General features: G+C 48.0%; 9 protein-coding genes across 9 annotated transcripts; 3 read left to right on the forward strand and 6 right to left on the reverse strand.

Moving 5' to 3' along the window:
- Window positions 1-19: 19 nt before the first annotated feature.
- On the reverse strand, window positions 20-1,726 carry GL50803_0016328 (DRAP deaminase; the record flags this gene model as incomplete). The annotated part of the gene is made up of 1 exon (XM_001705857.1): window positions 20-1,726. One exon carries the CDS (start codon window positions 1,724-1,726, stop codon window positions 20-22), a length of 1,707 nt encoding a protein of 568 aa, XP_001705909.1.
- A 115-nt stretch (window positions 1,727-1,841) lies between these two features.
- GL50803_0014970 (uncharacterized protein) lies at window positions 1,842-2,135 on the reverse strand (the record flags this gene model as incomplete). The annotated part of the gene is made up of 1 exon (XM_001705856.2): window positions 1,842-2,135. One exon carries the CDS (start codon window positions 2,133-2,135, stop codon window positions 1,842-1,844), a length of 294 nt encoding a protein of 97 aa, XP_001705908.2.
- A 64-nt stretch (window positions 2,136-2,199) lies between these two features.
- GL50803_0014971 (SMC family protein) lies at window positions 2,200-4,224 on the forward strand (the record flags this gene model as incomplete). Its single annotated transcript, XM_001705855.2, has 1 exon — window positions 2,200-4,224. One exon carries the CDS (start codon window positions 2,200-2,202, stop codon window positions 4,222-4,224), a length of 2,025 nt encoding a protein of 674 aa, XP_001705907.2.
- Window positions 4,225-4,249: 25 nt separating this feature from the next.
- On the reverse strand, window positions 4,250-4,447 carry GL50803_009520 (Mitotic-spindle organizing gamma-tubulin ring associated protein; the record flags this gene model as incomplete). The annotated part of the gene is made up of 1 exon (XM_001705854.1): window positions 4,250-4,447. The coding sequence occupies one exon, from the start codon at window positions 4,445-4,447 to the stop codon at window positions 4,250-4,252; it is 198 nt and encodes a 65-aa protein (XP_001705906.1).
- A 162-nt stretch (window positions 4,448-4,609) lies between these two features.
- GL50803_009523 (Ankyrin repeat protein 1) lies at window positions 4,610-5,608 on the forward strand (the record flags this gene model as incomplete). The annotated part of the gene is made up of 1 exon (XM_001705853.1): window positions 4,610-5,608. The coding sequence occupies one exon, from the start codon at window positions 4,610-4,612 to the stop codon at window positions 5,606-5,608; it is 999 nt and encodes a 332-aa protein (XP_001705905.1).
- A 60-nt stretch (window positions 5,609-5,668) lies between these two features.
- On the reverse strand, window positions 5,669-8,914 carry GL50803_0014972 (uncharacterized protein; the record flags this gene model as incomplete). Its single annotated transcript, XM_038045802.1, has 1 exon — window positions 5,669-8,914. The coding sequence occupies one exon, from the start codon at window positions 8,912-8,914 to the stop codon at window positions 5,669-5,671; it is 3,246 nt and encodes a 1,081-aa protein (XP_037901762.1).
- A 129-nt stretch (window positions 8,915-9,043) lies between these two features.
- On the reverse strand, window positions 9,044-11,248 carry GL50803_0024376 (DNA helicase HCS1; the record flags this gene model as incomplete). Its single annotated transcript, XM_001705850.1, has 1 exon — window positions 9,044-11,248. The coding sequence occupies one exon, from the start codon at window positions 11,246-11,248 to the stop codon at window positions 9,044-9,046; it is 2,205 nt and encodes a 734-aa protein (XP_001705902.1).
- A 192-nt stretch (window positions 11,249-11,440) lies between these two features.
- Window positions 11,441-13,048, forward strand: GL50803_0016615 (A49-like RNA polymerase I associated factor; the record flags this gene model as incomplete). The annotated part of the gene is made up of 1 exon (XM_001705848.1): window positions 11,441-13,048. One exon carries the CDS (start codon window positions 11,441-11,443, stop codon window positions 13,046-13,048), a length of 1,608 nt encoding a protein of 535 aa, XP_001705900.1.
- Window positions 13,049-13,169: 121 nt separating this feature from the next.
- Window positions 13,170-13,634, reverse strand: GL50803_009068 (uncharacterized protein; the record flags this gene model as incomplete). Its single annotated transcript, XM_001705847.1, has 1 exon — window positions 13,170-13,634. The coding sequence occupies one exon, from the start codon at window positions 13,632-13,634 to the stop codon at window positions 13,170-13,172; it is 465 nt and encodes a 154-aa protein (XP_001705899.1).
- Between the last annotated feature and the right edge of the window lie 110 nt (window positions 13,635-13,744).

Below are 13,744 nucleotides of genomic sequence, written 5' to 3' on the forward strand. Positions count from 1 at the left end.
TTACTCCGGAGCTTGTCATTTATTTCATCAGCCCCTTTTTGATGCCGACTATGCTTTCGAGATACGGTGCCAGCGCAGCGCTGTCCATTCCATGTGCTTCTGCAAATGGGGGAACGGCCGTACAGATACTCTGAGCCCCGGACTCATAGTAGTAGGAGTGCAGGTCGATGTGGGTAAACATGTACGTCTTGATGTAATCGTATTTGATGTTGAAGCTCTCCTTGGCTTCGTCATAGAATGTCACTGCGCTAGGGGGCAGGTCCCGCTCTACAGCCTCTTCTAAGGCACTACAAATCCTGCAAGGGTTAGTGTTCTGAGATGCAAGGGCCCGGGCTATCTCTTTGAGGGCAGGCTCGATTTTGGTCAGGTCAAGCGACTGGAGGCTTTTCTGTGCCTTGATTCTCTCCAAGACTTTGCTTGCGTATGCTTTCATTGACAGGGGCTCATAGCGGAGCATTTGCTGGAGCACAGAAGGTGACGGAAGTGTGCAACGAACCGCGAGGTTAGCCTGGAGGCCACCGTGAGAAGGGTCGTTGTGTATGGGGGTTCCGGCTGCCTGCAGATGGAGCCTTAGCTGGTGTGTACGCCCTGTTATGGGAACACACATGGCCAAAGCCGTTTGTGTCGATGAATCAACGTGCACGTATTCGATCACTGTAATTGCCGCTTGGTGCTCTCCAATATCCGCCATTGACTGCGTAGGGTCTAGTTGAACCGCAATCAGATCTTGGAGCAACGCAGTGCACTTCTTTGAGGACACAAACCGTGAGTAAGTGTCACTGTCCTGAAACCAGAGCATTTCTTTGTCGCGCATAAACGTTACACCCTTCCCAAAGGAATGAGAACAAGCCGTGAGCTGCTCGATGCACTCATTGTATTTGTCAAGGCGCTCCAAATTCGCCCCGAAAAGCTCGGTGTGAGTGTTGAAGTGTATACAACGAGAAGTGTAATTGCCCTTGAACCTGAGACCCATAGGCCCCCAAATCAGACACACCCTTCTTGGAGAAATGTCAGTCGACACCATGCGACAATTGGCTAGGTACACCTTAACGTTTCCTCGTTCAACTATCTCGTTCCGCTTTTGCTCTGCCTCCTTAGATGAATCAGCCATGACAATAAGCCCGGAGACAAGCTTATCAATGCGATTGCAAGCACGTAAACTCTTTTTGGTTGTCAATTTGGTGTCCGGGCTAGCAACCAACTCATTGACACTGTGATAGCAGTACTTTCCGCAGGGGTGTACCGGCATGGATGCAGGCTTTTCGCAGAAGACGTGGTCTCCCTCATCTCGTAGTACAGGTTGTGCCAGTATAGGAGGTTCGTGTCGGTGCATAACGTGCAGAATAAGGTCAGAATCCCGCAGCGTAAAGTTGGCGATGGAATCCTCTACGTAAAGAACCTGCTTTCTCGTTTTTGGCGTAAACGCAGATGATGGTTGACCCCATGTAGGACGCTTTTTGATCTGTGGCTCGGGGCTGGGGGCAAGGGCTGCGTCTGGCTGTGCATCCTTAACAAAGCAGTGAATGGCTCCGCGACGCAACACAAGTATCTGGCCACTGGCTGCTGCATTGGCGTAGTACTCTTCATCGTACTCAACAAACTCCTCGCAGAGGACCTTTAATAATGACCTCTCGTACCAGCGCTTTTTGGCAAAGGTCCCGAAGACGTAAATGTAAGGGCAGAGATGAATCAGACCGGCGTCTTCTATCTGCTTGTGGGGGAGCATTTATTTTTATAGTGGAAAGGATTCACTGGACGGCCTATAGGCTGGAGCACAGCGTGTATTTTGCTTCGTAGTATCTGGTAGGCTACTGGGTGGTAGTGCTCAGAGCCTTGGTTGCCTAGCCATGGACCTCCTCTTCTGGTTCTAGCTCCATACCGCCATCGTGATCATCGATACCCTGATCTGCAACAGCGTTGAGTATCCGCAGTATGCCGTGTATGGACTGAAGAACCTTCAAATTCTTGATGACCCCTTCCATGGAAAACGTGAGGGAAGCCTCTTGTTTGAGTACCACAGCCGCCTGCTGTTCATTCTGAGACCCCGCGGTTGCAGAGCAGATCATATTCTTGTAAGACTGTAGCGCCTCCGTCGCGCAGCTGTGCGCTAGGGCTACTAGAGACTCTATCTCCATGAGGTTCTTTTTGCCTAAGAGCAGAAAAACGGAAAGAAAAACAGAATTTTGTTTGTTAACCCCCATGGCTACGTATGATCACATTATGAGCTCACTGCAGGATCACGTCGACTCCCTTACCACACTGTCTGCAAATATCACCCAAGCAGTTGCTGAAGACCCGACAATTCCCATGGATTCGTTCGAGACCGAGATTGCGCTCATTGAGACGAAGTTTCAGGCTGTCCAGCGGGCCGTGACGCAGGCTCTAGGTGGAAATAGCATGAATACAGATGAATTATGCACGTTAAACTACAAGTATATGGAGTGCAACAAGAAGTTAAAAGACATCCGAAAGTTCATAGCAGAGCACGAAAAGGAGGGACTTTTGACCACAGACAACGATGATTTAAAGGATCTTTCTCCGGAGGATCTCAACACAGGAGGACCGGAGCCTACGAAACCGTACAGACAGGTTCACATATCCGCCGCGGCCCCAGTACCAAACTTTCTTGCCCCACCAGCAACTGGCCATTCAGGTGGAGGTGCCCTAGTAATCCCTCCTCAAACGTCCCCGTCCATCGCTAAGTTGCAATCTGCTGCCTCTATTAATAAGGGGTCTTACAACTCTCTCTTGGCTGTCTCTAACATAGGTGACAAGGGAGCTAATGTCTTGCTCCCCTCTGATGGTACTGAACTGTCCATGCGTACCAGTTCACCATCTGGTGTCCTTCGTAAGAGTTCTAACCCTGAACAGTACAAAAAACACGCAGAAGAGCTTAACAGAGGCATCAATAAGCTTCGTTCAAACCTCATAGCACTCAATCGAGCAGCTAATGAGCCAGAGACAATCACAGAGGCTCTGACGGGCGTCAATCTGCAAGACGCTCGACTGGCCAGAGATAACAAGAAGCCCGTATCTGGGTCGGAGAGCGTGGCACAAATCACGGCCAATTTACGACGAGAAAACATCTCTCTCAAGGAGGAGCTGACAACGCTGAAGACACGCACAAAGCAGCAAGAAGATGAGATAGCATCCCTCAAGAAGGCACTCTCCACGCAAACGAAGCTATCGGAAAAGCAGTCTGATGACATAGACATCCTTCAGGCTTCACTAGATAGAGTCACAGAAGAGCGCCAGTCGTTATCTGCTACATTGAAAGAGAAAATGCGCGCACTCGGAGACCTGCGCAAACAGCTAGACACTATAAGTGATCAGAACAAGGAGTTGACCGAATTGTTGGAGGTGGAGCGCAATGATCGAAATGTGGCCATCTCAGAACTGCGCGCAGAGCTGGGTCACTATAAAGCAGAGAACGATACCCTTAAGAGTAGACTCAAGACCCTAGACGAACTAAATGTAGAAGGCAACGTGCTTGAGCTGGAGCGAGTCACTGCCGACATCGAAGACATGCAGACTATGGTTAAGCAATTGAAGAAGCAAAAGGCAGATATGGCCAATAGATTTGCGCGTGAGAAGGAGCTTCTCCAAGAGAACATCGATGTTTTAGAAGCGCAGCTTGCCTCAGGTTACTTAGAATCGGAGAAGGGCGCTCCGTCCCACGCTGAAATCGTCATGCTGGAGCAAGAGGTGGTCAAGCGCGACATTGAAATTAAGCGTCTCCGTAATCTGGTTGCTAAGGCCATGAGTGACAAGGATGAAGCAATGGCTCTTCTGGGTCTTGGAGCCGGTGACACTACAGACGAACGTACAGATGAGACTGACACAGACAGCGCGAGCTTTAGGATGCTTGAGCCTAGGTCCGGGTTTTCTACTGTGCCGCCTGGGCCATACCCTGTTGGCCGTCAGAGCTTTCTTTCTAGTCTACCACAGGCTCCGCCCCAGCCCCTCCAACCAGATGCGGGCAGAGCTCCCAGTACTCTTTCTATGTTACTATCCCAGAAGGCTGGCCCTTCCTTCGGTGTTTCCACGGGTCAGCTGGGACGAGTGGGTGGGTCTGAGGGGCATCCAACAGGGAGAAATGCCAGTTTACATGATGATTCCACTGTGTCCGGAGCTAACGAAATCGAGGACGATGACCTCGATGTGGCTGCTCTTGTCAGGAAGAAGCGTGATAAGAGACTATCAGTAACAAATGCCCCCAAGTGAACGAGAACAAGCTTTGGCATGGTCACTATTCTGCTGTATCCACAGAGTTGCCACTTTGGTCTCGTAAGAGCATGACTTCTCTGATCGCAGCAGCAAGAGCTTCAGGATTTGCACCCCCTTCACAAAGAGAAAGTATGCAAGCAAGAGCGCTCCGAGACAATCCCGTCTTCAATATACTTGATATTTCCTCGATGTGGATGAGCGCGTCTGCAAGATCGGGCATTTTTTGGTTAAAAATCTAGGTACCCTAGCCTACTTTTCTCGTGTCAACCTTCTGTTGTGGAAGCATGCACAACCTGCTGGGATTCCTCTTCGCTTCAGTACCAGAACAAAGACATTTCCCGAACTAGCTCAAAGTCTCGATGTGGGAATTTATTAAAATTCCATGGATATCACGGGCTGGTTTTGTGCAGCAGAAGCAGGAGACCTTGAACACATTAAGGAGACATGTATACAGTTTGTAGGCAAAGTCAATGAAAGAGGTCGGACAGCCTTAATGTTGGCTGCATCCTTAGGGCACAGATCCATCTGTGATTTCCTCGCTAGGTTTGAAGGCCGTCAGACAACGCCTAAAGGAGTAACTGCCCTTATGATTGCAGCGGAGTTGCAGCACATTGACATTGTGGCCGTTCTAGCGCCCTATGAGTCAAGGATGCGCTCAGACAAGGCAGAACCAGCAATTATACGTGCTGCGCGCCATTGCTGCATGCCAGCGTTAGAGATTCTCCTACCCTACGAGATGTGCTATGCATCGGAGTGCTTGGCTGTGGCAAAAATTAATAGGTTGGAAGAGGTATATAAACGGATTGATGCTGCTCTCACAGACAACTTCACAGAGAGCCTCAGTGTACAGGCTACTTTGGCTCAGCCCATCCTCCCTCAGAACAGTCTATTACCACAATCTCAGCATCAATCCCAATGTATTCAGATGTTAGGGGTAGATGGGGACGTGGATGCACGTGTAGATGCAACCGCAGACACAACTCTGCAGCAGGCCGATCTTATCACAACACTTACCATTGAGCTGGAGGATCTTCGTCTGGTAGAACGAGAGTATGAGGATCTAAAGCATATGTGTGAAGCATACCAAGAGCAGATCCGTGAACTGAACCTGGACAATGACACTCTATTCACTGACAACATGTCTCTACGGCGGGACAAAGAGAAGCATCTAAGAGCCCTAAAAAGACTCGGCCCCTGTCCATCCTGCAAGAAGTCACGATCGGAATTGCAGAATCTACTGGCTGAAAACACACGGCTATCAGCAAAATTATCGACAATAAAGACAAACTCCTTGGAGGTATGGTCTAGGATTCTAATGAAGAGGGCCTTGAGCGACGAAGAAATACAGCGATTCGCCCCCTTTGCTGATTTAATTCAGTAATGCAGATAGGGGTTAAAGATCAAAGACCAGTAATTACTGGTAGGTGATCCATCCCGCCTGCTACGTCAAAGCGTTGCTTATTTCTCTCCGTAGCTTATCAATTGCCGATTCGAATTCCGTGAGTCGTACGCTTGCAAAGAAGCTCATTAACGTCTTGCACGTGGCCATGTCTTGCTGATAAATGGCTACCTTGGCTGGATCCGAGGTCTTTTGGATGCTAGAGACATATAACTTTATAAATCTCTCCAATATCCCTCTCACACGCGTGCCTTGTATATTATACCTGAACATGTTACAGACCTCGTTAGGAACATAACGCTCTATGAACTCATTCGGGGAGATGTTCGCCATAACATACACATTTGTCAGGATTTCACACAGTTCTGACAGAAACTCGCTAAGAAGGTCTGCTCCCACATTATTTATTTTCCTGCTTAAATCATGGAGAGTCCGGGGCCAAAAAACTGTCATGATGACTCCGTAGATGGCGCCAAGGATTGGAAACGGTACAAAGATGCTTTCATATTTCTTGATAGGAGTAGTAACCTCCGTCAAGCCAAAATGCTTGTATATCTTGTCCTTGTGAGGGCTTCCTGTCACTTCTATAGGTTTATCAACTGTCACACCCATTGTTACACTGTGGATACCAGATCCAGCCCAGGCGATCGAGTCAACTTGTCTATGACTACGCGTGCCAATGATTTCATCGTTAAATATGGCTATCAGTGATGAACACAGCTCTTCGAGTTTTCGTAAATTTTCCCTTGTTGTGTGTGAATAGATATAGCCATAGAGAGATTCTAGAAGAACGAACTGGGAGCCCATCAGCTGGTTGCCTAGCCTGCCATCTAGTAACTCTGCGAAAGTCCCTGGGGTCATCGGGACCTTGTTCGACTCGGCTATGGCGCCAAAAAGCCTATCTTGTCTTCTGCAAAGATCGGTAACGGAGGATACCATATCTTGCGACGGCCCTCCATCTGTACCAACTGCAGGCCGACCCTGCGACAGAAGTACTGTGAGTGTCGGATACTCAGCAGCAGACACATTGTCTCTATATTCATAATCTGCCACAGCGCGAGTGGATGGATGGAGTACGCTGGTGTAAAGCGCCCAGATGGCATGCTCAGACCAGGTTAGATCGTTTTGTTTAACATCCTTGCTATCGCCAAAATTATTTATAATGTGTTTGATTGGTGCAACTACAGCCATGAAGAATTCATCTAGCCTTATGGTTCCGCGGAGAGAAAGGGTACTGGGATAAATCGGCTTCAAAAACGTTGCCACCGCATTGGAATTTATCCGCAGCACATCCAATAGCTCAGAAAAATATCTATAGACCGTCACGTCGTGTCTCTTTCTGTCTATTAGAACAGCAACGTCAAAGATATATCTCAATAAGACAAGTGAGACGATGGGATCATCCTTTACCTTCAGGCACGCTTCGACTGACTTATCTAAAAGTATATGTAACTCCTTTAAAAGCTTGTCTTTGATCTGGCCCTCCGATAGCTTCATGCGGTTGCAGGTGTCATCGAGTCTGAAGCGTATTTCATAAGCAGAGTACTGCATGGCTTCTGTTAAGCTAGGCATAAGGCAGTATTTCTTATCCAAAGATGAAGGGATGGAGAGACTGAAGCCTGCCAGCACCTTATTAAGCGACGGCGTCAAAGGCACTGGCTTGAGAACAGATGTCGTCTGGGAAACCTGAAAATATTGCTGAATAGGTCGCAGAAGTCCAAAAAAGTACTGCATAAGTTCTGTGGCCAGCGGCATCCCGGATTCATCTATTGCGTTCACCAAGGAAAAAATAAAGCTATAGCACTGCTTGAAGTCACGAGCATACAATAGAGACGAGAATGATACGTAATTCTCAACAAACTCAGCACTATACTGGCGACAAGCGCAGAGTACCTTATCGTATATCACCTGCATACTGGACGCTCCCCGGAGGAATGACGTGATAACCTTCCTTGTCCACTTGGGGTAGTTCACCCCTAGGGATTCAAAGATAAGCTTGTTGTTATCGAGACCGTACCAGAGACTGAGGGGCTGTGCGGGGGCTATGCAATGAATACCCCCTGCAATGATTGAGACAAATTGCGGGGCTGTAAACTGTGCCATAATGACTAGGGAAAATACATATTGACAGATCATGATCTTATGTCTGGATGAGACAGAAAAGACATCCGGCTGGAGCGAGCTGAAGGAGAGGGAGGTGATAGGGAGGGAGGAGAGTAAGGTAGAAAAGATGGGCTGTTCTGACTTTAGTGACATAACAAGGAGCTGACCCTGATTTGTGCCCAGCAACCAGTAGTCTGCTACAAACGGTGACACCGCCACCGCCGTAACGTAGGCCAACGAGTCGCGAGACACCGGTTGTGAAAGTGAAAATGTTCGTGTGTCCGACTTGGGTGAGCCAGTGTCAAGTCCAGTGACTTTGACAATGGAGCAGATAGATCCAGAACTGACGACAAGCGTTACGTCCTTCGGCCCATCGGATAATATGTATAGAGAGTTAATTTCAGACGAAAAACCACGCTTCAATACGATTGCAGGCATGCCGCACGAAGAGGTGTCTAAGATCCGTACTAAATAAAAGAACTTATCGATGGAAAATGCCAAAAACTCCCTTCCAATTGCACAAGAACATAGATGCTCGGCAATATCCTCCTTGGACTTGGCCGCAGGAAACTTTGACGAAATGTTGCTTTGGTAGGATGCGACGAGCGTATCAAGAATATCGTGTGTGTCGGAAGTCCCGCATGTGTCTGGCCCTTTGCCGCTCACAGCAGCCACCGGATTGGTAGCGTCAGCCACTTCACTCCGGGTCGTCTGATTCTCAGAACAGCTCTGTCCTGCGTCGGACCTGACGCCCATCAAATATCCAGTCAGAGAAAGCATACCTTTCTTGATAAATTGCTTGTTTTCCAGTCTATACACTAGTAACTCGTTGGTTGTGCTGAGCAGGGCTATGTTATCCCCCAGATGCTCCAAGGGGTTTACTGCAAGAGTAGCAAACCGTATCTTTTTCTCAAATATTCCTGTGTCTATTGCTCCCAGGCAATAGGTGTTATCCTTGTATGATGCTTCTAAAAGGGAGTACCCAGACGGTGTAATAGTCATGATACCCCCCGTGTGTGTCTTGAAGGCAACAATGCCTGAGTCACCCTCCAAAAAAGCTTGAGTGGTAACAAAGATGCTGTGGAGGCTTTGTGTGGAAGTACGTAGATGCTCTGCACGGAAGAAGTCGTCATAAGGCGTCTCTGTTGCTGCCACAGAGCGGACTTGATGGGTGATAATGGACATCGGTAGCAACCAGCTTTCTAATCTTTCTAGATTAAAAAATCCCCTTTTAAATAAAAGGGTATCAGTGTTGTTCCTTTGTAGCTCTTACTCCTTCGCCTCTCTCAACTATCTGTAAGGACACCACTCAGTTTACTCGACACCTTCTGCTGCCCAAGAGTCTAGATCTTCTGGGAAAAGTATCACTCCGTTATTCATTAGGTGATTGCAGTAGGCCTTGAGGGTCGGATCTTTCTCTAAAGTGATGGAGTTGCCTATGATTACCACAAGACGCTTCGCACGCGTAATCGAAACGTTCAGCCTGCGGATATCGCTTAAAAACCCAACGTCACCCTCATCATTGGAACGAACAAAGCTAATGATTATTATTTCTTTTTCCCTGCCCTGAAAGCCATCGACAGTGCTTACCTCTAGGCCTTTTGTCACATGCGCCTCCATGCGTCCTGCAAGCAGGCTCACTTGGGCTGTGTATGGACTGATGCATCCTATGACCGTCTGGGGAGTGCCCACCTTGGGCGAGCTGGAAAGAAGGGAAACGAAATAGTCTACCAATCTGACCACAATGTCTGCCTCGCCGTGGTTTAAAATACTGAGTTGGGGAAGCAGGGTTTGGCCGTCCTCTTCGCGAGTTTCCAAGAGGTTCATGCTGCAGGTATCTACGAACAATTCCGTTGGATTCTTTGGGAGCGCATCGTCATCAACACAATTGAACCAATCTTCACCTAGAAAGTCTGCTAGTGAAATGTTTCTAACGGATTCAGCTGGTACCAAGCGTCCCAGATAGAACTCTTCACTAGGAAAACGACATATTTGATGACAAAATCGATACTGCTGCTCGAGCATGACAAGAGGGCTTATCTTTGCTTCCTCGGAGACAATCTCCTCTGCCCTCTGAACTAGATTGCTGGTTATCCTGTTTAAAAAGGGCAGCGAAAACGTTTTGGAGTGCATGGCTCTGTCTGAGATGACTGTGGGTGGTAGCTGATTGGGGTCACCAGCCAGGACAAGCTTTCCCTTTGTGAGGAGTATCGCTCCCAAAAGAGAGACATCCAAGGCCTGGCTTGCCTCATCTACAAGCACAAAGTCAAATCCACCTGAGCTTTCTGCAGCACGAAGACATAGAGAGGTGGATGTCCCATTGAGTGTGCAGGCGACTAAGCGAGCAGTAGCGAGAACCTGCTTCCCACAATCGCGTTGGCCAGAAAGCATATTATTTCTTGCAGCGTAAAACTCAGAGCGTGCCTCATACAGGGCCTTCTTATCTCCTGTTGTCTTAGTTTTAGCGCGAACTCGCTTATATGCTTGCTCAGCCTTTTGGAAATCAATCTTTGCACTGTGTAATTCTGACGCATAATCAGTGAGTAGTTTGCTATCAAATAGAAATGGATAGACAGCTTCCGTTGTAGCGCGCGCCGGGGATCCCAGACGGAGAACCAAATCTGTCTTGCTCCCCAGCTTGCGGAGAGCAGCGCAAATACCCAATAGGAGATTGTCGGTGGCCGTGTTAGATGGGGCGCACACCAAGATTCGTATTTGCGGATTGTTAAGTAAACAGAGCGCAACACCTGCCGAAAGAGTTGTTGTCTTGCCGGTTCCGGCCGGCCCCCAAATTACGGAGAGAAAAGAGGATGCAGCCATACACCGCACCGCTTCCTTCTGCTTGCAATTCAACAACAAAGAGTCGGGAATACACAGCTCATGGCCCCACTGCTTAGGCGAAAGAGGCTCCAATTCCCTCTCTCCCAACAGAATTTCTGTGATCTTCCTGCGCACATGTCTCATCTCTGAAGACATCTCTACTCCTTTGTCCCAGGGCGCTCTGGATGCCTTAAAGTGCTCTATGTTGGCATGCAAGTACTTGAAGGTTAGATCGCTTCCGGCTCTAAAAACGACCAAGGGCTCAGCTGCCTCCAGATCTGCGATATCTATTTTGTCTTCAAGGCTGATTCCCACAGCTTTATCAGTGAAGGAAACAACGATGCCCTGGCAAATAAGTCTCAAACGCCCATCCAGAACAGCCACAATATCTCGCGGGTGGAACCCGCTAGCATCTGGTCCCAGGGGTGAGTTATGGCGACCCAGCTGGGCCACTGGAGTTCTACTACTCGCCATCACCTGGGATTGAAGAACTGTCAATCCCTTGACGGCATATCCCGCCTTTTGAAGAAGTCTCAATGGGGCGGTAGGCGCTGCTTGGAGAGAGGTAGCGAAAGCCTGAGACCCCTTATAAAAATCATAGCTAATTCCTGCGGGAGCCGGACAACGCTGGACCTCTTCTACTCGCTCTGCATCAATGCAAGCTTTCTGCTTGTCAATCCACTTATCCATCACATCCATTCAAGCAGGCCGAACAGTATTTGCAGTCCCCACAAGCACACGGTGCAGTCGCTCTGGGCAATAACTCTGAACGGAAATTTAAATGTGCATATTATTATATGCCACTATAGTTTTAACAATAACTCTATATCATCGCAGTGAACCGCAGCGCCTTTGACCGGGTATCAGTGATATCAACTCTACTGCACACTGATGACAGACAAGCAATATACCGTTGTAATAGAGGAACCAACTGCGAAGCTGTATCGCATTACAAATCCGGGAATTCAAATGAAGCCTCACGACTTCACGCTGGTCAAGCAAGAAGATGGCGACCGACAGTTGATCTCCACCAACAAGCTTTATGAGGCAGCAAGCTGTGATTCAGTTGCCACTGGATATGAGTTCGATTACTACGTTGTGCGGATAAATGACGGAGACAGCACAGTGACTCTTACACCAACTGTTCCTGTGTCTCTTTATTTGAACCCGGTGCACGAAGAAACCATAAAGCCTGTACTGCAGCGCACAGCTGACAATAAGCTTCGGTCAAGTTGTTCGCTTCGCGAGGCGGTCAACTTCTTCACGACTCGCCAAGGGACCTTCAGTCAAAGTAAGCTTCAAGGAATGATAACAAGCACCATGCTTTCGACGAGTAGCATTGCAGAGGCTGGCGGAGCCATCATTGCTCAGGAAAAGGCTAGGGGTTTCTGTAACGAGTATACAAATTATCCTCCATTCAATCTTTCAGCTAGCCTGGCTAGTGATGTCTTCCCCATTCGCGGGCTATTGTGCATAAGTATCATAGACTACTGCAAAACGCACACCGGCTCTCTCTCGCGTGAGTATTGGAGCAACTATGTAAGAGAGGTATCGATGCCTAGGGATTTATCTGTGACTGCAAACTCAGACGCTACGCCCTCAGCTTCCGCACAAGGCGATAAGGCCGCTGCCACTGGTAGCTCAACCTCTAGCAGCTCTGACTCTGATGAAGACATCACTGTATCTGCTCTTCACAGCGCTGATCCTTCCGCCAAGGACACGGACTCTATGCTAGAGCTTACCGAATTTGCTAAAAATGAACGAGAAAGGCTTTCTGTGTTAGGCTGCAACCAATTCGATGATACATTGAACAGACCATTGTACATGAACAACATACACTATCAGGAAGAAGGTGGGGTATACTACTACACTATTACAGGGATTGTGAAAACCTGGAAACGTCGGGGTGCCATTGACTATGACACCACCATCGAATCAAAGGATATAGTTCGCTTCTTGCGCGAGTTTGATTTCCGTTTCACCTATACTCGGTCCAGTATCGACGTATCCGATGGACTTGCCATACAGCTACTAGAGCGGTACAGAGCAAACCTTTTGGCGTACGCAGCTGTTCCTGGCTATGACAGGTGTCGCCTCCACGACTTAGCATCTCTCTTACTAGTCCTCTATGAGATGCTCTTGTATATAGCAGGCGCTGATAGATACTCTGTCCCCATTACAGAGTTCATCAGTGGTCGACTTGGGTGCAGCTTCAAGCCATCTACTGGCAGGGCTCGGGCTGTGAGAGACATACTGCCGCCATATGCATGTGCAATCATTTTGCATTTTGAGAACTATACAGTTGACCCGCAGGTACTGTCCAAAGTCCTGCAGATTGACATCTTTGCTATCTGTAGACTTTGCACCAGCCTCTTCTGTAAGCGAACGGGCAAGGACAATCAGAGGTATCAGTTGAAGGCACCGGTTGTTAAGAGCGGAGAGATAATTAAAAAACGGCGTGGTTTACAGAGTATAGCACTCAAGAGATCAATGGTATAGCAATTTTGGTATCTCACTCTCATTTTTTACAAAACATGTCACCAGTGAGTCAATCTTGATTGTGTTTAACGAATAAAGTACTGTGAATAAATTCTTTTAGCAGGTGGTGGACGACTGAAAGTCATCCCAATCTTATGTAGATTTCGTGCTCCATGATATGGAAGAAGAAAATGCCAAGAGCGATGCCCAGTGCCAGTCCTGCGTGGAGAGTTTTCATGATCTTAAAGTATAGAGGCGGGCGAATCCGACCCCTGCATCGCCTGATCAGCACGGGCATAACCATGATTCCAATGCCTGTCAAGGCGTCCAAGATCATCATGATGAACGACCACCAACCGGCGTTAAATAGAGACTTCAAAGTAATCGCCTTATATGCCTTAACATCATAGATGTGATAAGTAGCTGCGACAAGAGCAAATGCCGCCGCAATAATATGTATTGTTAAGAACGAAATTCGCAAGCCTTTGGCTCGGTGAGAAAGACACGGAACCCGAGTGAAGTGAATGTGAAGCTTTAGCCCCAAAAACACTCCTGTTAAGAGGACTAACACCGTACTTATGGCTGCCAACAACGATGAGACCTTCATTACTGCTCGTTAGATATTGGGTCTGGCTTGTAAGGGAGCAGGTGCCACCAATATTCCAAGTACGAGTATCAAATAATTAATTATAATTTTTACTCAACCAAAACACATCC

The sequence above is a fragment of the Giardia intestinalis genome, chromosome 2 (assembly GCF_000002435.2).
Source record: "Giardia intestinalis strain WB C6 chromosome 2, whole genome shotgun sequence".
Classification (NCBI taxonomy): domain Eukaryota; phylum Fornicata; order Diplomonadida; family Hexamitidae; genus Giardia; species Giardia duodenalis.